General features: G+C 38.2%; 1 protein-coding gene across 1 annotated transcript in view; it reads right to left on the reverse strand.

The window, feature by feature from the left end:
* The window catches only part of PKN2 (protein kinase N2), an 81,906-nt gene that overhangs the window by 15,554 nt on the left and 42,646 nt on the right, over window positions 1–23,706 (reverse strand). The window contains exons 2-8 of the mRNA XM_075182406.1: window positions 16,910–17,207; window positions 13,735–13,889; window positions 9,865–9,985; window positions 8,989–9,134; window positions 3,166–3,379; window positions 1,454–1,639; window positions 430–539 (exon numbers count right to left, since the gene is read on the reverse strand). Coding sequence (XP_075038507.1) covers window positions 430–539; window positions 1,454–1,639; window positions 3,166–3,379; window positions 8,989–9,134; window positions 9,865–9,985; window positions 13,735–13,889; window positions 16,910–17,207 — 1,230 coding nt within the window. The remainder of the gene's footprint in view (window positions 1–429; window positions 540–1,453; window positions 1,640–3,165; window positions 3,380–8,988; window positions 9,135–9,864; window positions 9,986–13,734; window positions 13,890–16,909; window positions 17,208–23,706) is intronic.

Here is a 23,706-nt window from a genome sequence, read left to right on the forward strand (position 1 = left end):
AGTGAATGCTGCATGTATTTAAGCATTACATAGAGTGGGTCTACTAATGGTTGTGCAGCTCTCGAGCGCTGTTTTAATAGTGTCTATTTATATTTTGCTATAGTAGAGGTTTGGCTATTTACTTCATACGGCAGATGAGAGCACCACAAAGTAATAACATTACTTGTTTTGCTTAGGTGAACGATTGTCATGTATGTGGTATAATCATGCAAATAAATTTGGCTAATCAAGTCGAATCTGAAAGTTCCTAATTCAAATTTTATATTTTTTATGATCTGCATAGATTAAAAAAAACAACTAAATACTGGTTTAAATGTATAGCGCTATTGCTTCTGAACAAAAATGCAAGCCGATGGTTATATTTTATGGGACTGTACTTGTCCTCTTGTACATGGAGCGTGACTTAAGGCTCCACAGAGCTATACATACTCTGTCTAGCTCCAGTGTAAACTTCTGGTCCCATGACTGGTTTGAAATAGGTTTCCAGTTGGTCTGACCGACCACGGTATTGTCCAGCTTCAGCACAGCACAGACCTCATCTGTAAGGAAATTACAGCAACTCAGCTTAAATGGCTAAGAGGATTGCAGGAAACAAAAAGCTCCACTGTTAAACCCACAATAACAAAATATCTGCTTAAGAAAAGATTACAGATTTTTTTTTTGTTTGTAAAGAGCCCAATGCAGTATGAACAGATGAACCGCTTCACATACAGACTACACCTCCTTGCCAATTACAGTATTTACTAGGGATTGTCCTTAAAACCCTACTCTATGTTAGTACACGAATTAAGCCTGAAAATATACCTCACCTCCTACATACGTTTCACTAACCAGAACAAACATTCTATATATTTCTTATATACACACACAACTTAATGTGCTCATGTTGGTTAACAAGAACGTGCTTTAGAAAGAGTCACATTTGCTAGAACAAATGTTCAGTCTGTTGGAAAGAACCATTAACCTGCTCTAGATCATTTTTAAATGACAATCCCAAATGTGTGAGGATAACAGACCATTTTAATTTTAACTGTAAATTCTTTGTTTGTACCAGTTAAAAATTTAATGAGTGGGGACATTAATATGACAATCTGTCCTGCTGACCACCAATAAAAAGTATTTTGTCAAGTGTAATTGCAGTTCTATTAGGGTAAGCGGATGGGTCAGCGCAGTGTAAATGCCTGTTGGTGCTCTCACATAACAGTACAGCAGTCGCTTTTCTTCATTTGCTTCATATTCACTAGACAATGGAGCAGATTTATGGCATCACAGCAGCAAGTAGGGATAAAGATGGCAGATCTCTCCAAACATTTCAAGGGTAAATTTGATTAAAGAACTTGGAAACTTTAAGACCAAACACTAGAAAACATTTTTCCTTAAACGCAGTGATCATAAGATATTAGTTTGCCAATTACATGTAAATGAAAGCAAACAATAACAAAAGTTACTGAACTGGAAAAGTCATCTGTCTTCAGGAGATTCCGACTGCTGCCACTTTTAGTTTTACTGGTCCTGCTCATGAATGAGGATCTGGCTTCACTCGGACTCCAGCCCGGGAGGGTAGTGGTAGTGGCTTTGGACCTGCCGGGGACATTCTCCAGTATATCCTGACAGCCCATGAGTCGGACTTCTAGGGTACCTGTGAAATGCAATCAATGAGTAAAGCACAGTTCATATTTTCTATTCTGTACCACAAACGAGAACTAATCCAATGACCGTCCCAGTCTTCTACGCTGCTATATACACACGGGTCATGTGGGAACGAACACAGGGCTCATGCCATCCTGTTATGTGAATCAGTTCTCCCTGATGTGTCTCCGGGTCACTTGGGAACTCTGCAGAGATGCAAAATCTTGGATTTTAGAGGAGCCCCAAAAAATCTGCAATGTTTCCTAGTACCAGGAAATGTGCACAGCTGAAAATCATGGTGATGTTTGGCAGCAAATCGTGCAGAACAGATTTCCCCTTATCAACCATTCCTCGGTAGTATCAATGTGTTTTGAGTTCCTTTTGAAACCATAAAATTTAAGACAATGGAATTCAATTGGTCGCGTTACTGTAAAAACGCGGCCTGCATTTTGCAGAAAGCAGGATTTAATTTATTGTATTAACGGTAATAGGGTTACCGCTGCGCTAATTTGGGGGGGGGGATGGAATTCCCCCCAATGTTAGAAAATCTTTATTACCCTTTGCTTTCATAGTGCAAACATAATTACTCAGCAAGGTGCACTCAGAATTTTATCCAGGCACATCACTCCCTCCTCCTGCAATCCAATTTACCCTAGCGCAAACACACACTAGTGCCAAGTTAGTAAGAAGCCAATTAACCTACATAGACTGTAGATGTAAAAACCATAATGTGCATACGCTGTTGGAGAAACAGCATGGGCCAGGAGCTGGCTCTACACGCAGACATACAGGAAGGGTCATGTTTACAAAAACTAGCAACAGCAAAGTATAGTCTCGAATCTGGGTCAACACAGACATTAACATGAAGATCAATATTATCTTAGTCCATGAATCATTGAATTGCCACTATTACTAAAATAAAATGTACGCTAGTTTAAGAAAATGTCTTAAGGACTTGAAAACAAACACCCTACCCTGGCATATTGTAAACAGCACAGCTGCTAAGAAGTTATATGTACCAAACAAATGTGTACAGTTTCTATTAGGCTAGATGTGATGTCAATACAGGTATAGCTTCATGTATATTACAAGTACTTAAACAGTTTATGGCTCAGAAGCAAAATCTAATTGGCTATCAAAATCTAATCAGCTCCCAGTCTATTTTGGTAAATGACATTTTATTGGATAAAAACAAATCAATGTGCAACTATCATACCCTATACAAATACTCATACTTTTTCTGCACGTTATTTTTCTCCCAGTTTAAGCAGGAAAAATTCCAGCTACAATGTTTTTTTTTTGTAAACCAATACAAACCTTATTACAAATTCACCCCTTTAATTACCAGCTTGTACTGTATAATATTTCAATAATATATATTGAACTTACAAAGGGGGTGATGCCTCTGATGACCCAGCAAGCTTAGTGCACCGCAACATAGATAATCGCTTGCTCTTTTAAGCCTGCCTATCTATCCTCCCTCCCAGCCATACAGATTAAATGATTTTTCGCCACCCCCACCCCTTTAATGTGTACCTGTTAGAGCAGCTGGCTTGGATAGTGTACTATATTGGTTCTGCGTGGAGATCATGCTCTGTCGTGGGCTTAATGTTGGAGATGCAACCAAGGAGAGCTCCTCAATGATAATACTACTTTTAGGATGGTTTTTCGGTAGTTCACTTAGTCTTTGTTCTAGAGAATACTTCAAGAGGTCCAGCTTCTGACTAGACTCATTAAATCTTGACTGAGCCTGAAAATAAGGGGAGACCATTGAAAACAATACAAATGTATAGGTTAATGAAGCAGGGAGGCTGTGAATGAACTGTAAAGTACATTTTACTATAAACCAAGCTCACGGATCTCAATAGAAAGACGACTGTGCCGAGATCTCTGCTGCATGGTCAACCACACAAGTATAGGAAATACAACATGCAAACATTTTTACAATTGGATTTACACTTCAACTGAAACACAGCACCCATTATTATAGGTGTTGTCAATCTGTAAGGTGTCACGATGCTCTGCATCTCCAGGCAATGGGGAAAACAGGGAATACATAAAACAAGGACGCACAAGGCAGATGAAATAAATGCACATATGAAAACAAAGGATAAGGAAGACCCTGCTCATTAGAGCTTACAATCTAGAGGGAGAAGGACTGCACTGAGAAGAGAGGAGCGGAGTGGCTCAGAGTGGAGATTTGGACGGTCATGATTGTGTACAGGTTGAGCGGTGTAGGTTGGAGTAGGGGAAGCTCTAATAAAGTTGAATTATCAGGGGGTGTTTAAAGATTTGCAGGCTGAGGGAGAGTGATAAGGCCTGGCAAACAATTTCACAGGTGGGCAGCAATATGGGTGAAGACAGACAAGAGTGAGAGGTGGTTATCAGACGAGGCAAAGCACAGGTCACATACAGCTCTAAGAGGGTGTTAGGGAGAACATTTCTAGAGGAGATTTGAGATGTAAGGAGTGCGGTTGGTAAGGACTTTGTGGGCAAGGGCAAGTCCTTTGAAGTGAGGATACAGAGCAAGTAAAGGGATCTACAGAGTGGACAACTGAAAGATAGTGTAGCAGATGTGGTAACAAGGTATCCTGATGAATTCTATATAAAAAAGGGTAATATCACTTTAAATAACTGCAAATGTATAAGAGGACATTTATAGATGTCTGCCTGGTTTGTAGAAAGGCTTAATATTCCCAAAATATAAACATAAATGCTGTCATCAGTGCCATTATGCTTAGAGAGGCAAGTGATGCACTTAGGCAAGCACTTTAGTACATCTGGTATACAGTGCATCATTGTATCATAAATTGCAACTGTTATAAACATGGCAGAATGCTAAACAAAAACAAACAATTGAAAGCCTATTAGAAGCCATCTCTGCACAGTGATTGCATAGATACCAAAGGGATATTTACATCACTTAATGTGCACAAAGTAACCCTTCTCCCAAATTAAACACATTCTATTAGTACCGACCAGAAGTCAACTAGGGACTGCAGCAAATATGTAGGTTAGAGAGAAGATACAGAATACCCTCGGTACCTGTGTTAGTAACCTAGTCAGCACGCATAGGAAACAGAATTTATATAACACAAATATTAATTATGTATAAAGAGCGAGTTCGGATGTAACTTCAGTGGTCAGTAAGAAATTGTCTGCCAGAAGAAATAACGTGCCTCCTACTGTACATTAATACAGACATTAGGGGTAAATTTACTAAACTGCAGGTTTGGGGGGGAAATGGAGATGTTGCCTATAGCAACCAGATTAGTTATTTAGTACATTATACAAAATGAAAGCTAGAATCTGATTGTTTGCTATAGGCAACATCTCCACTTTTCAAACCTGCAGTTTAGTAAATATACTCCTAGAAATCCCCTCTGATTTTTGTGGCTTGTTGCCGGTGCTTTTAAATAGTGAGACTCTTCTCCATGTATCACCGCAGTCCAATCTCCATTATGACATTGTGAGAACAGATAAGAAGTTTGAATGCGGGGACGAAACAGTCAAACCGACTTTCAGTGAACACACGTAAAAACATAACCTGCAATGAGATATACACCATACTGTATTGATACTCAGTGCGACAAACAAAAAGGTTGTTTGCCAAGACCTCAACCCTGTTACTTCAGAAGTAGAACAACTCATTGCTGTAAACCAACGTCACGCACAAAATGTTCAACAGTAGTAGAATCACAGTGACTAGTGTCCAGCACTAAACAACGTTCCCACTAATCAAAGTGAAATTCAGGGTAAGTTACACTATCAAAAAACACAAGGGCCATAAGTGTCCCACAAGAACACTTACCCGTCAGCAAACTCGGAGGGGACTTAACAAGACACATATCGAGTTATCAAGACAAACATGTCACCGAGCACCAAGAGGCGATAATGCAATTAGTACACATTTGCCCATTCCCCTTGATAATTGCATCAAGTTTTGTCCACCTCATACTTGGCCTCTAAGATGATGGCAGATATTAAAAATAGGCACGTTTGAGTTCTGCACATTGGCAGGTAACACCTGTATGCCTTACCCTGACCACCAATTACATTAAAATTCTGGCGTATTTACAACATAGTACATATTGGACAATTGTATGATAATGGGATACTGCACTCGTTTGAGCAAGTACAGGGGTTACTTTTATAGGTACCTACAGTTGAGACATGCTTTGGTCTCGCAGTTCAGGGAATCTGCCCCAAGTTTTAATGTAGATCCATTAAGGGTGCAGCTGTCAAGGTTGAACTCAAGGCGACAAATTTTGTCTCTGTATTCACTGCTGTTGGAAGGATCTGGTGTGGGAGGATTGCCGGAGTTGCGGGGCCAATGGGAGGGGGATCTTGGGCAAATTAGTGATAAGGCATGGGATATTATGTTGTGTAGTCCGAAACAAGTCACTGCATCGGTTAAATTTCGCCAGGTCTTCCTGCTGCACAGAGCGTATCTTACTCCTCTTCAGCTCTCTAAATTTAGCGGGGGTCATGTGGTTCTGTGTCCTAAGTGTGGGAGAGAGAGGGAATTTTTGGCATATGCTCTGGGAGTGCCCGTTGGTCTCATACTTTTGGAGAGAGGTGGGGGTTTGTATTAACAGGTTGGAGGTGGGAGTATCTGCCATGACGCCAAATCTGTGTATATTTGGATTGGGTTTGGACAAAAACATTCATAAGCCAATTAGATTACTTATTAACACGATACTTATGCTGGCGAAAGTGGTCATCGCTAGGAAGGGGATGGCACCGGAAGGCCCGACAGTGAGGAGTTGGATTGATCTTGTTAATGACACAGTAGGCCATGAGAGGTTCATGTACACCAGTAGTAATCTAGTGGATAAATATGAAAGGATCTGGTACAGGTGTAGAATATCCCCATACGTTACAGAAGGATTGAGGGAGGTGGAGCTTTCCTAATGCAGCGTTCAGAGCAGACACCCAGCCGCCTTTATTATTAAAGACAAAGTTTTGTATTTGCTGTTAATATTGTTATGATATTACCTCATTGTATCCTATACTCTAGACAATGTGTATAAATCGGTTTATAAAATCTGAGTTATAATGCATTTTGACGGTGCTATTCATGAATATTTGACACTTTGTGCCCCTGTGCGGGTTTTAGTGTGTTGTACCAGCCTAATGTTTTGGCCTCTTTTTGTTGCTAAAAGCAAAAAAGTAAAAAATGCAATAACATTTTACTTGATTTAAAAAAAAAAAATAAAAAAAAAAATTACATGCCAGTCTGCGCCTCCATAAAGCACCACCTGCCAGTAGCCCCCATAAAGAGCAGTGAACAAAAACCACCATGCAAGCACATGACACCTATCTTTAACAATTACAAAAAAATTCTGTATCCCACTGAAGTGCCGATACCCCGGTGCAACAAACAGAAATATTTTCATTACAATTGGTTCTCAACATTTGTGCTTAAAAAGAAAAAAACATCTGTTACTACCACAGCTAGAGCAGCTCTCACTCCTATAGGCAGCCCATGTTATAATCACTGTGTTTCCAGCGTGAGCAGTTGTAATAGAGATGCATAGAACTGAACGGTATGCATGAACCGATCCTAATGGTCACAGTCCATCTCCTGTGCAGGAGAGCTGTGGTACCAACAGCAGAGAGGCTTTCTAGTCTCCAGAGTACCTTTTTAGTCACCATGACGACACTGATTTAGTCAGACCAACTAAAATGTAAAAGAAATAACATTTGTGCACTTAATGACCAAATATAGAATTTCATAACTATTCCTTGTACAGTTTACATAATGACCTTCATAACAAAAACTGAATGCTATTGTCACGTAGGATCAGCTAACATGCACATACTATATACTTTCAAAGGACATACTGACCACTGAGAAAAAAGCAAAACAAGCCTATTTCATCGTGATCAAACGGTCCTTGTTTTACGCTAAACGGCAACCAGTGGGCAAACTGCAACTGTGGCCTCTACTTAACATTGGATGTTCTTTTGTAAAGCTTTCCACACAGGCTGATCCTGTTGCTTTATCTGAAAGCCAGGATCACTTGGCCGAACCAGGAGGCCTATAGGGATGTGTGCCTCTCAGAGGACAGCAGACAGCAGCCACCTACCCTCCGAGTTCAGGACACGCCCAATTTGTAGCTCTGGCATTGTGCACATTGTGAGGCCATCTACATATAGCAATATCAGGTTAATTTGTAGATATTGCAATATGGACACATGTGTGATCATATTTTAGTCTGCATTAGTATATATTTCAAACCGGTCCCCTCAACAGTGCATGTTTTCCAGATTTCCACAGATCACAACTAGCACATCTTGTAAATATCTTTGAATGAGCCAATCATTATGGAGCACAGATAATCAGGACAGGAGATCTGGAAATCATGTAATGTTTGTGGCACCTGTGGACAGGCTTAAGAATCATTGTATATTATAACAGAACTAAATTACTCAAAACATAAGCTTGGCTTTTACTTTTACTCTGGATCATAAACCAGAAAAGAAAAAATAATAATTTCTAACCCTCAAACTGTAAGCTACACGTTGAGTGATCTTCCTTCAGCAAATAATTTCATCCTAATTAAAGAAAAAAGTAAGGGTGCTCTATGGTTTGGCTGTCTGCAGGAGGTGGGAGAGGCATTACCTAAAATAAACTCTCAAAATCAAACACTACTACACCCTAGAATGCCAAACACATGTACACCTGAGCCATCAGCACAACTATTTCTGCTATATCTATAACAAGCACAGCAAGTCATTTAATGAGAGACTTTCAAAACGATCAAATTACATTGCATATCTATATGTAATATATGCAACTACTAAATGGGGAATCATCATACACTTGGCTTTTACTTTGTAGCACAGTAACAAAAAATGAAAATCACAAGGGAGGTGATGTTATCAAAGCTATAGATCAGCGTCCAAATAACTATCTGCTGCAAAGAGAAGAAGCTGGTCGTATGGACAGAGCATCCAGCCAATAGAGACCATGCAGTGTCCAATCCCATTTACTGCATGTCTTTCCCTAGCTGTGCTCTATTAAGGTCCTATTTAGACCCACTGGCGAGAACTCAGCTCCTGCCAGGCATGAGAAAGAAAAGTTTCACAAGCACAAGACAGTAAATAGCATCTTTCATTTCACTACATGCAATGACTTTGGCTAGAAGGCCCAGGAGATTTCAGAGCCACAGATTGACATTAACACTACACAGCCAATTCTGGCATCATCCGCTATATACATTCACACGGAAGGTAAACTTTAAAATATGTACAAAATATTTGTATATTCTTAGGACAGGTTCCTCTTTTAGGGAACACAGCCATGCAGAGGAGGCCAGTTTTTAGATTTCACTCCGAAGTCACACAACTTACTTCAGTGAGGGCTTTCCGGTCTGTAACTTTCCCAGAGCCTAGCAGCTTCATTACATTCTTTGCTCCTTCAGCCACTGCAAATTCTATCCTAAAATGGTGCCGCAATTCTTCCATTCGGAGCTCAAGTGGACTAATTATAGGTTTTGCTGAAAAACATGGAAATAAAGACAATGAATCTAAATCCAGATTCAAAACAGGACTCTACAGCAGATTGTACAGTCATACCAGATAATGTATTTGATGGCCAGTGAATAAGCTAGGTATTCCACCTTTCATCATCATTTATATAGCGCCAGCAAATTCCGTAGCGCTTTACAATTGGCACCTTTCATGGTTTGTGCTGTAAACGATACATGAACATTGTTCCTAACCATTACTGCCATGTTATACAAGACGGTCTACAACTGCCAAAGAAAGCCAAAAAAATATAAAAAAATTCCAACAGTAGACAGCCTGTTTATTTGTATTTTAAAAGGGCAATTAGTTGCTGATCATACAAACAAGATGTGTGCTTCCAAACATTTACCAACATTTGCTGCACAATACACAAATCAGCTGAGCAAAGGGTCATAAAAATGTATCTTTACACGTTCTAATATATTATGGTCTTGTTTATGTATTCTAGCACACACCACTTGAAAGAGGTCACCACTCCAATTGTAAAACTATTAGTTACACGTGTTAATCCTCTCTCTAATTGTTATGCAAATATATTATGTATTCCCCCTATAGGAGATCAGAGGAGTAGACATAACTAAGGAGTTTCCTTTCTATACACCGCTCAAGGAAGCAGGTGACAGGATTATGGGGGTGAAAAGCAGTAGGCATGTATTCTAGCAACATTATTAAAACAAGAGAACTTTTCTGAACAGTTACCATTATCAAAGGTCATTTCATTGGTCTGCTGCATTGCTTGGAGAATCTGCATGCGTATAACTTCTATTTTCGTTTTGCTGTCCTGAAGCATTTGCTGGGCAGTGCCAAGCAGCTTCCTGTCCTGTGAAGATAACCGATTGTGAAACTCAAGAGCAGGAAACTGGCATGTATTTGTTAATCAGGTCACTTTATTTTTTATTAATTTTCTGAAAAAAACCCAAAACAAAAAAACATACAAAAGACATGGAAGACAAATACAATACGTAAATATATCCTAATGCCCATCTCATGGGTAATGGCACAGTTAATATACATATATAGTATGTCAATAAAAAAAAATCCATGAGTAAGATCTCACACACACACATATATATATAATTAATATATATATATATATATATATATATATATATATATATATATATATATATATATATATATATAATTAATATATATATATATATATATATATATATATATATATATATATATATATATATATATAATTAATATATATATATAATTAATATATATATATATATATATATATAATTAATATATATATATATATATATATATATATATAATTAATATATATATATATATATATATATATATATATATATATATAATTAATATATATATATATATATATAATTAATATATATATATATATATATATAATTAATATATATATATATATATATATAATTAATATATATATATATATATATATATATATATATATATATATATATATATATATATATATATATATATATATATATATATATATATATATACATATATATATATACACACACACACACACACACACACACACATATACACACACAACTAGAAAAAAATCACCGCAGAAAAACACAACAACAACATTGTAAATACAGATTATTAATCAATTCATAGAAGAAAAAATATTACGCACAGAATAGGCCTAGGCCAGCCATCTAGTGAAGGCGTTACTCTGGGTACATCAAATCCTCAGAACATGCCTGATGCCTGGAATTGTACTATCTGGAGCATATTTTATTATGCTTAGTTTTTGCTTTCCTACATATAGCTTTCATGTTGCATCGTAGCATTGACTAACACTCTCCACTTATGGAATTCCAGTATACCGGGAGCAAGCCAATCCCTGGTATCAACACTTTAGCCAAGGTCAAGAGATTAAAAATATAAGTAGCTATATTATTTATTAGTACTATCTTCTAAGGAAATGCCATATAAACACTACTTAGCACCCAATGAAGGGGCCAAGGTGACTGCGCTAAGAACACACTCCCAAAGCTTGCCACAATTTTTATCACAATAATTACCAAACAATCCCCCACAGAGAAGTGACATGTGACAAAAAGGGCTACTCCTCCGACTCATCCAAAATAGCCCAATGGGGGATGGTAAACCATATGTAATATAAGCAAATGAATCTGTTGATATTAAGGACAAGAGGTGGCACTGCGTAGACTTAAGCATATGAGACCTCTCCTCATCCAGAAGAGGCCCCAAATCCACTTCCTATTTAGATTCAAGTTCATCTAAATCAGCAGGGCAAATTATAAATTCAGTTTAGAATTTAAAGTAAATATATAATTCCAAATGGCCACCGCATATAAAAGACATTTAAGAGGAGATGGCTGCATCAGAGGGGGATAGGAGAACTGTGAGCCAAGGGCGTGTCTAACTTAAAGATCGCTATAAAAAGGCAGAATTAGGAATTTCACTTTTCAAATACAATTGTGCAAATGTCTTCAAGCATCCAGACTCATACAATTGCCCTAAAGTAGTAATACCATACATTCGCCATATATTCTACCCTTTCAATTATCAAGTTCGAGGGGGGGAGGAATTATGCTACAAAGGGGTTGAAGGATCATATCCCTGACCTCCAAGTATATGTTGGGAGAGACACCACATCTCACAGCTTGTCTAATTGGTGCAACCTGATGGGAACATTTACCCACAAGCAATAACTCTAAAGGCGACAGAGGCACATCCGTAGGGCTAGAGGGCCCCGTCTGATCAGTTAAAAAAAAAAACCCAAAAAAAACTTAATGCCGTTGGGATCCCCAACCAGCTAATCAATTGTTTAAACTGGACATCATAATATAATCTAAGGTTTGGGAGGCCCCCTTGCCCCCCATCTGCATATAGCAGCTGGACTCATTCAAAAAAATTCATCCCCAACCCAAATCGATGTAAAACTTCCCAAAAATACCCCCATTCCACCAAGTCAATGGCTTTGTTAGCATCAAGAGACACAACCACTACCCCCTTCTCGACATTGTGGGGTAACGGAATGTGGGTGTAGAGGCAACGATATTAGAAATAGTGGACTTACTAGGCATAAACCCTGTTTGGTCAGGGTGAACTCTCGGAAACGGTCTTTTAAATAATTACCATTTACACAGCTTTCATTTTACAAGTCTTCTAAAAGTATTTCATCAGCAAACACGTTGTTGTGCTCTTACTACAAAAAGGTCTCCTGTACATACAATATTAAAGACATATTAGTTGAAGAATCAATGGCTAAACTAATGTAGAAGTCAAGAAAGCATACAGCAATTATAATGACAACATGCTTTACTAGTAATTACACCGTAACCTAAAAGCTATTTTTTTTATTTTTGTTTTAGTGCAACAAACCTAAAGGAGGTCATGTGCTTGAGCTTTGTATTTTAGGAGAGGTCTCTCAAGTTCCCAAAGCTAATAAGTAGCTTGTGCATTTTCACTGTGATCACAGAAAACATTTTTCTTCCACCTGGAGACACAGCACCAAAGCGCTCATTTGCTTTACTGAAACTACTCAATGTGTATATAACATTCGACTGTGTGATAATATAGAAAGTACAAGGTCTGGTAATTTGTGTTGATATACAGGAGGGCAGGCCATGTGAGTCAGAGGATTATAAAGGACCGGAGAAACCCAATACTCATTGGAAAGAAAGATAAAAGGTGAAGGTTAGATCGTGCCTTGTGAAGGCAGGTAAATATGACTTGCACTAGATTACTTAGCAAGTCTGAAATGTATGCTCTCCTGTCATAGCATGGTAAACTTAATGTGAGAGTGTTCTAAGAAACCTTAGTAGCCTGTATTAACAATTAGATCTAGTGTTTTTTAATACCGACTAGGAGAGGAAGAAATTGTTAAGTGTGTTTAATGTAAAGACAGGCAAACAATAAAACATACAATGGAGATGATACCTACAAACAACGGGGATAAACATAGGAACATACATAGGAGCACAAAGCCAATTTAGGACCACACAAAGGAACTATGCTGTATTTGTCTTCTGTGTCTTCCACAAATTCAGCAACTAGTGACATTACAAAGCAATGTAGTGGAAATGTTTAATTTTGGCATTCCCCTGAAAACAAAACGACAACCTTTTACAGGGCAACCAAAAGAATAACGTTTGGGCACGTGTCAAAGGAGGAGTGCTAATATTTCAAGTATTACTTTTTGTTGGTATATTAGCTATATAAAAATATTCGTCACTTTGGCCTGGTTTACATTTTATTTTCTTACATCATGGAATCATCATTGTAGGCAACACAAAATGATTTGTAGAGTCAAATAAAGCCTCATCTAAACCTGGTATCAGCGTGTATACAAGCCAAGTCATCTCAAGGTTGAAAATACAATTTAACAAATTAGGGCAGACCAGTCTCAGTATAATGGAAGAGAGAAAAATTATTGCCAACGGTAAGCAATGAAAATGTTAATGCAAATATTTGGGAGGTCAAGGCTCCTCCATACTGTACAATACACCTCCATTCTGCTTTATAAAAAGGAAAGACCATCCACTCTGGACACTCAAGGAAAGTAGAATTCCTTGAACCTCTACTTACTTTTGAAGGTCCATTAGAATAAGTTTGAATCATGTTCTCTGCACCTTGCTTCACTTTCAGCTCAATGTCTAACTGCTTCTGCAAAGCTATCAGCCTTCCATTGTTCGTAGATGAGCCAGAGTCACTTTTTGGAGTGTCTGGTGTCTTGGGACAATCTGAAAAAGTCAAAGTATTGCTGATCATAATAATTAATTGTGTTCACTGATTCAAACTCGCAGTTTACGGTTGCTGTGTACCCCCATTGGTTGCAAACTGATTAACAAACAAATTGGTGGATGAATAGAGACAAAGACGTGAAAGAAAGCCAATAAGTAGAAAGCAAACACTTTGTTTGCAGCAAATCCAACATGTCATTCAGACTCAAAGGGCAAGCTTAGACCACACAACAGAAGCCAGCAGAAGTGCTGCAGGCGATCAATGACAAAGTTAAACAAGAAGCTGCTTCAGTGTAAAAGGCTTGTTTGAAAAAGGTAAGCTAAAGTTCAAATAGTGGGTAGACTGACAAAATGATGGGAAATTTAGGGGTACATTCTAAAAGCAAGAGCAAAGATACTGCAGCAAAAAAATGAACACAAAAAAAAAATAGAACATGCACCAGTATAAAGGTATGTTAGACACCTGGAGAACGTAAATACATTTGTGATTAGCTATGAACCTCTTAAATAAGACTACAAAATCCTTCGTCCACAGTGAGCAGCACAGAGACACCACTTATCAAAATCCAACCAAACATCCAAATATTAAAAAGAACCACTAAAACTAAAAATACAAGTTTCCTTAATACTACTCATACATATGTAACAGTTTCAAGCGCTTACAGAAATACAAAGCTCCATCTGTGGTTTTTAGCCATGTATTTATAGTCATGTAATATACAGTCAGAGCAGTATATACACACATATTAGCCTGGAAATCACTATGCTCTACATTAGTATCCAAACAGCAGCTTTGTGTTATATGGCAAACTTGACTTGATAAAAAAAAGGGTGAGTTTTACTATGCACACCTTCCTTAACAGTGGCGCACGCAGGGGGCGAACCAACAGAACTGTACAGCAGCCGCGGCGCTGTCAAAGAAACGTCCGCGGCAGTGCTGTATTGTAGTATAATACAGCACTGCCGCGGATGCTGCTTGACAGCGCCGCGACTGCTGTAGAATTCAGGCTCGCCGAAATTGAGCTGCCCTTCTAAATCCTGCATTCGCCCCTGCTTAATGTGGACTGCATGCCACAGTACATTGTATTTTGGGTTTAGTAGATCTTCAAAAAGACCAATAAACTTGACTGTTAAATATAAATACACAGTGTATTATATAATTAGAGCTATTAGTCACAATATATACAGTCCTAGGTGTTTATCAGAACAGAATGTATTTCAGATAAGAGGGAATACGAGTTCTAGCAGTAATCCCAATGTGAACACCCCTAGTGAAATCAGTCACTTTTAGCAATGCTCTGTGGAAGACAACCAATAATAAAGCACAAAGCTTGTACTCAATTGCACATCATTGGTAAATACAACCTCAAACAGTGTGCAGGGATGCAAATCTTTCCAGACACGCACGCAATACCCTACCTCCATATCTGTAATATATTAGAAGATCTTCTAATAGGCAAATTCTACTTTTGGTTTAGAGATCATTTAACCCTTTCTCAGCCAGATGCATCAACGGAGTCAGATTAGCTGGGAATAACATCCTGCATTTTTGCTTTGCCCAAGCAATTTTATTTTTTCCATGTAACAATTAGAGCAATTATGGTAGCAATGTTGAGTACATTTTAATATACAGGGGAAATCTATAAAGGGGACATAACTATTTTCCCAATTTTCCTTTTAATACATTGGGAGACACTCCTGAAACCTGATGACAACAAGGAAACAGGTGGCGTTGCCCATTGCAAGCAGAAGTTTGCTTTTCACCAATACCCTTAAAATTTGGCATCTTACAATATGCAAAGCAAAATGCAGCCACTAAACCTACAGGCGGAAAAAAAAATAAAAAAATCTGTCAAACAAAGCCAAGTAGTCTTCTATAAATTATGTAACCAGATAAAATCTACAGGGTAAAGTGGTTATGTCTCACCAGCACTGGGGATGTTTGTACTTGGCTGCATAGCTAAAATACAAGCTGCTGTTCTCTGTTATTAGCCATGTCAGACTGATAGGAAACCGACTGCAGTGTCCATCAATGGGATTAGTGGAAGATATCCCCCAGCATGATAACGAGTCAAATCTATGCTGTCCTGAAACATACTTATGAATGGTATTAGAAGCTCTCCCATATATACCAACCTACATTTTTAGGTTTAGTGGACATTTAACACCCAAAGTGTTGGTGACCAGTTCCCTTTCAGTTTTCGAGTGATGAGTGTCTCTGTAGCACAGACAAGGTGTGACATGGTATTTCTCAAGTCAAACAAAAAAAAAATCTGAAAGTTCAAATAGTATCTAGTGGCAGAAGATAGAGGTACACAACCCTCTACAGTTTACCTCGGCAACACTAAAGCATGTGGCTAATGGCTGCACATTTTTGTGCAAGTTTGTTACAATTTTATGTTAAAGCTGCACCATCACCTATGGAAAAGAGCTTCGTTACACCACCCTCCTCATAACCAAAGCCCAGAAACTGCAGACGTCTTTCCTGGAGCTCTCTCAACCCTAGTAATACAAACTCTGTGAATCAGATCATTGCTGCTCACCACTTTATAAACAAGGGGCAGTATCTCTACTGGATTTGTATCTGCTTTAAGAATCGTCCTGAGAGGTTTATCTCTCAGTTTACATCAAATGTCAGATTTAGTCAACCCAGAGAGCTACAAAAAACAGCCAGAAAGATTATGCCAGGACCTTGACGAGGCCACTTGCTTGGGAGAAGACGGCCTCACGCAAGACACTTGCTAAACAAACTGGGGCACTCCTGTACCACTGATGTGCAAGCAGGAAGACGAACCACAAGTTGCAATCTATTGCATGCTTCCCTAAACCTTATATCTTTTCTATAGGTGATAGGGGGTTAGTTAATTGGCTGCCATCAAATTGACCCTAGTCTGTGTGTTTTAGGTAATTTAGAAGCTCCTACGGGGCAGGGGCTGATGCGCTGCAGAAATCGTGGCGCTATGGAAATAAATGATGACGATAGTATAGTGTAAAAACCACCAATCCATCTCATACTGTACCTGGCAGATCTTCTGCTTCTCGCACAACAATATGTGCGTTCAGCTCTTGTAGACTGTTGTGTAGTTCTTCTAGTTTTTTATTGGACTTTTTCAAAATATTATCAACGTAAGCCAAATTCTTTTTATCCGTCGTAACCTTACGCAGGTTTTCTGCCCCTTCTTTGATTTTAAGTTCTTTTCTAATTTCACGCTTGATTTGATCCTTTATTTCATCCAAATTTGGCTGTGACAGAGGGTCAGAGAAGTCTATTTTCTGATTAATACCCATGATGTCAGCAGCTATGTGACTTCTGGCTTCCTGTAAAATGAAATAAAAGCAGTCAGTGACCAGATTTAAAACATTTACATACACCCCCCAGATGACAAACATATACATAAATATTGAAACAAAAAAAAGTTTTTCCAGTTTTAAAATGGTTTAACAATGGTAACATTTTATAAATGATAAAACAAGCATAAAGCAAAAAGTCTTACGTGTCTAATAAAAACCTGCCTGATCTTTGTGATCAATGCTACGCAACATTAAAAACAAGCCATGGAAATATTGCATAAACTTTAGAATTCCAATAGCGGGTCTAAAAATCAGGGTTTATTAATCTCTCCAGTTACATGGATACTGCAGATTTATGACTTATCAGAGCCTCCCAAGCTTTTCATTGAGGCGGCCTCACGTTCTAAATATGCGCTTCAAGGCCAGATCATAGAACACTTGAAAATCTAGATGCTCTTTTATAAAAAGTTGAACACTTATTTTAGTACAATATATACATAAATTGTTCATTTTTTTTTAAAACTGTATAAAATCTAGTTATCCGTTGAAGAGGCCATTGAGACTGTACATGGTGACTTGGTAGTCTCTACCCAGGTCACCTTTTTATAGACAACAGGGAATGTATACATATGTAACAACGTTAAACTGTATTAATGATGTAACATTGCAGAACATATAATCCAATTGTAATGACATAATGACCGTAAAACGGACGTTACCAACTAGGTACAAACAGAGTAACTCTTACAGCATAACTCTCTTACTGCCTAAGTAAATAGTCTTTGGACGTTTCATTCCACTAAAAAAAGGATAGCAAGGGTTGCACTAAGAGGCACTTCTGTCCTCTAGCGAAATTAAGTAGATTGAAACATAACCTTTATTAATAATCATAAAAAAGTACTCATTAATGCAGCGATAGTAGGCGAATCATAAAAAAAAAATAAAAAAAAAAATAGTGAAAAGACAGGAAAAACAGTGGATTAAAAATTAGACCCAGGGGAGGGGCTGGTCCTTCATGACCAAGAGCCCATATAGTCTGGAGTAGTGGTCTAGTCTGTAGTGAATAATTTATAACCAATGGTATGGAATCAATTTACAGCGCATAATAATCGTTATTGTTGACATGATAGAAAAAAACATCTCTGAGCTGGGAATCTCAATACCACAATAATGGGCTGCTTATATTACTGTGAAAAGCTATAATGCCCGGTTCCAGTACTTACAAGGATGTTATACATGTGCAAATGAAGATTGTAAAATACGCTGAACAAGAACTGCACATAAACCTAAATATACCCACTGTCCTTGTAATAATGACAGGAGTAAAATTGTATTCCTTCCTCTGTATTATATCAGACCAAATAACATGTATCTGTGTGTGTGTATGTGTGTGTATATACTTCTCTACAACCTTAATATTGAGGTACTTTATAGTCTAAACAGCTGATGAAACCTTTAATGAATAATTAATAGCGAAGGATCTCATATCCAAGGCTTCACATTTCATGGTGAGCTTAGTTACATTTCCTCTAAAGCCGCAGACTTGATACAAATGTATAGGACATTCCATAACACACTAAAGAAACCCGTAGGATTCCGATTCAGATCTCTTTTAAATCAGACACATTTAGAGCAACAGTATATAATATGTATAGATATTTCTGGACAGTCAAATCAACTAACTAGGCAAGTTAAAATTCACAAGCTATTACCTCCATAGCCACAAGTACAGGCTAAATTGTGGCCTTAACCCTGAAATTGCCCTGTAAAAACATGAAAACCATAGAATGGCCAATCTACCAGGGAACTATGCATTACCCAACTGCTCGTCTTACTGACCAACATCACTGTGATGATTGCAGTCTGCTGTGACTGGACCATATTCAGTACTCTGATCACACATTGCACAAATCACACTCCATAATAATCAAAATAAACCACACTACAGTGCAATGCTGCCTTGAGATCACACGAGACCAGAGTAACATTATGATGTTCAGATGTACCATAGGAAACATTTCTATGTATTACCTGAAAAAAACACCCCAATCTTTGTATTCCTCCTGGTCCCAGTTATATGGCAGAATCGCAGCTCTAGAGACAGTAACATATCTCTCTCTCTCTCTAATAGGTACAAGGGTATAAATTCATACCATTGGAACAAACAAAATATATGTTGCGTCAGAACACCAACATAAAAAGCACGTTGAAAATATCAAGGGTAAATTATTAGTCTAAGATAACGTTCTACAGCGTCCTGAAACCACCAAGTGCCAACATTTCACCGCAGACTACAGACTGGGAGAAACTCATTTGCATTTATACAAACTATATATTGTTTAAAGTTTTGTTTAATTTATTTAAACAGCTTATGTACAGAACAAGCTAAAAATATCAGAGCCTGGGAAGAATCAATCAAGTGCCCTGGTGTCTGCCTCTTGCAGTACATCCCACTCTACAAAGGCGATAAGCTGCTTTTCTATAAAGAGCACCCACTGCACAGCTAGGTGTGTGGAAGAAACCAAGAAACTGCAGGGCGGCAGCATAGCACCAAAAACACAATGTTCTTCGAATGGAAAATCCCAACAAGTCTGTTGAACAGTTACATACTGAAAGCTGCTTTATTGCAAAAGGCATACTGAAACTGGTCTTCTAAAATCAAGCTAAAGGCCAATGATCTATGGGTACAGGATCCCCACCGTACTGATCTTTTTGCAAGATTATTTAAGGCTCGTTTATATTTCTTCTTAATTCTGACTAATACAGATTCATGCAATGCTTCTGTGCAGGTGATGATTAAACAGAGCAGGAATAGAGGTGGCAGTACCCCATTGTCTTCTTGCAGACTATGGATAAAGGCCATGCCCCTAGTGTCATCATACCCACTCACTGCCAATGACCTCAGTACCAAATTACTGTAATTATGAGGGTGATCACATTACGATTGCTGGGAGGGCTTTGGGAGGAAAGAATAGTCTACCGAAACAAGTTGTGCAATCTTACTCAATTGACTACTAAACCCCCAAAAATGGGGAAATGAGGGTGCACCTGTACCACAAATTATATGTTCTACTACTCAAGTGAGTCAAAACACTTATTATAAAGTACAAATGATAAAATCAATAATTATAAAATACAAAACTATGTATATTTATATTTGTCTTACATGAGAGACACAATAGGATCCCGGTATACATTTTCAATATTCAGTTTTAAAGGTTATATTGCATCACATTAGCTTTCTTAATAACATAACAACATACAAGTCAGCGAGTCAATCAGTGGATCTTCCTTAGGAACAATAAATGTAATTTATAGAGAACGGACTTGCAGACTACCTTTTGGGAGATGTATGTTCCTTAAGGTTATTTATTAAAAAAAAAAAAAACCATGAGACTGGAGACTGAAGCTGCAAGCAATTTTCCACTTAAGAAATAAAAAATGACCACTCAATTCAGAATAGAGCATTATATGTATAGACTGTAGTATAAACTAGAAAGTGGAGAAACCATAACCAGTATATGCTCCTAATACCTAGAATATACATTTCATTAATGCAATGTCCCCTTTATCTGTGGAACATATGCACTTTCAGCTTTCCAAGCTGCATTCTGGACATAGATGAGATTCAGTTGTTACCCAGAAACCACCTCTCTAACTGCAGGTATTAAATACTGAATATGCAAGGAATCATTTCTCTTGTACTGTATATTATAATGAAATATGACACAGATCACCCTTATAATCTAGTACAAGAAAATTGTTTATTATAACAGAAGGATTTTCAAAGCACGAAAATATGAGCGTTTGATGTTTTGGTCTTTATAAGGTTCATAAATATTGTGCCAATTCCTTGATTTTTGATTAACTCAAACAAACAAAAAAAGTAAATGAAGGTAGAACCCTGAGATGATAAACATTACAGCAGCTGTGTAGTACAGAGATCAACATGCAAAATAGCCACCTGGAGTGTAGACATCAGAGCTCTCTGATGTTATTATGTGCATAAATGTATTAGTAGGTGTGACTGGATCACTGATCAATAACTTCTGGTATGAATTTATTTAAAAGAAATAGCGCAGGGCGCATATTTATATAATTGCATATGCACTTATTTTTTGCACTGTATATATTCTGAGATAGGAAATCGTTATTTCTGAGACCAGGGTAGAAACAGTTTTTTCCTGTTTTCACCTTCCTAAAGGATATGCCTTATTCCGGATGCATATATCTGATACAATAGGCCTTTGTGGATGGAGGTCTTGTGTGTATTGGGATGTATTTTGTATGGAAGTGTCATGGTTTGGGATTTGTAAGGTTGCTAGTGTAAACCTCCAATTAGGCATATGTGGAAGGGAGTCTGATATCAGGAATGGCTAACGAAGTTTTGTAATGAAGTGTCATGTCTGCTCTGGCCAAAGGCCCAGCAGGGGGTCGTTACTGTGTGGCCTTTTGTCCTGAGTGAATTTCATAGATAAGCGCAAATTTTGTTAGCTTTGCAATACATGTAAATCCATGTTTGTGTAAATAGAGTACATCCCAATGCTAAAAATAGCCTGTGTCTGAAATGTATAAAAGGCAGTAGCTTGTATTTGAAATGTGTGTTCTTCTGATTTCAACATTTGACCTGATCAATGGTACCACTAACCAGTGTTTGCTTGGAAACATCTTCAATATTGCTGTATTCCTGTGACCTGCACATTAGACCCTAAAACTAATCCAATCTCCGGCTGTCTGAGGTTTGGATCCAAGTTTTTCCAGTACCACCGCTCTGCCTACTAGCCAGCAGCCCTGGTCAATGTGATAGGCCAGGGGGGGATCCATCCACAGCAACCCTGATCTATCGTGAGAGGTCAGGGGTATCAGCCCAGGTACACCAGCAACGAGGTACGCTAGCAGGGTCAGCTACCCAGAAGACACCCGGTTCTGGATGCCGGTATAGGAGTCCAGTGGTGGCAGCCTTTGTAAGCCCCTCCTACTGCGGCAAGAGGGCGCATTTGGGCCAACGAAAGGAAACCGTGGCAAAGTAAGCCCAGCCGGTTCCCAGCAACTACAGCCAGGGTGGCATAGGCGGCCCATCCTGCCACAGTAGGTTTTTTCCCAATATGTATTATACGATTTATGCACCAGGCCTATAATACATATACAATGTATGCATCAGCCCTCAGCAGAATTACGGCGTTTGGCATTCCACTTGTTCGACGGTGAAAACGTGCTCAGTTGATTTGACCTAGAGAACAATGTTTTGAGTGGTGTAAAAGGAGTTTATGCACCATGTTAAATGTTAAAACAGTTTTCTGACAGTGACCTCTTAACACAAAGCAACAGACTATAGAATTACTGCATTCAAAAACGCTCAGATCTTAAGCTAACTATCAGCAAAACCAAAACAAATTCCTTCCTCTGTAGAAGCTGTTGCCGTCCTTTATCACATCGCAACATTCATCAGACCAGACATAGTGAGGGGAAAACAAACCCAATAGCCCAGGAAGCATTACAGTCTCTGATTAGTACAAGCAATTAGGGAATGTGAGAGCAACTTGTCTGTCAAGGTTTATTTTTACACCACTGACATTATGTCAGAGATAAGTATGTACAGACATACCATATTCCTTTATTACCAGTGTAATCTTCTGCCTGGCCTCACATTTGTATATAGAAACATGTATCTACACTGAATGGGAAGAGTATGCCTGCAGTTTAACCCAGGTTTCCAGTTCCTTCATCACAGCGATTGCCATTAAATGAAGGAACAGCTTGCAGCTTCGATTCTCAGTGCTAGGAACCAAATAAATTACATTTGACCTCAAAGACATTTAGATAAATACATTTTACACAAAGTCTTCTGCTTCACATAATGTAGCCACTGGAATAGCAAACCATAGCATTGTCAGTTATTTACTATTTTAGCTTACTGCCCTGTCAGACTAGCTGCAGCATGAATGGCCATGTCCCTATGTGAATACACCAATCAGTACAGAACATTTGACAGCAAATATGTCACTTTGATGCCAAACTAATGACATTCTAGTGATACAAGATGAAGCACTGTCCAAGCAGACATATTAGGGGTCTTTACACGGAAGCATTAGTTCATGTTCTTTTTATCCCTGCTCTAAACTCCAATGTTTAGTACCGGCCATCTGCACTGCAAATCTCAACAAATATCAGTTTGCACATTGGACAACAAGAGTTATTAGTCATAGCCAGAACCATTGTTTGAGAATCCCCTAAGAAATAAGCAAATCAGCACCTATCCATAGTTAATGTGCGCAGCCACTGACAGCTGGAAGGATGAATGCTTTCATATAGGTGCATTCAAATCATTGCGGTTTATAACGGACACTGCATTTAAAGAGTGTTAAAAGGCGGCACCACCTCTGGTGCATCCAGCATGTTGAAATTGATTAAAACCGCATCACAAACAGGCACCTAAAGCACACATTAGTCGTCATGTACTTTACCTCTTTTCCAGTGCGTGTGTGCGCACAAGTCTTCAAAGTTTACAAGTAGAAAAGAAACCATT

This window comes from Mixophyes fleayi, chromosome 8 (assembly GCF_038048845.1).
Source record: "Mixophyes fleayi isolate aMixFle1 chromosome 8, aMixFle1.hap1, whole genome shotgun sequence".
NCBI classification, from domain to species: Eukaryota; Metazoa; Chordata; class Amphibia; order Anura; family Limnodynastidae; genus Mixophyes; species Mixophyes fleayi.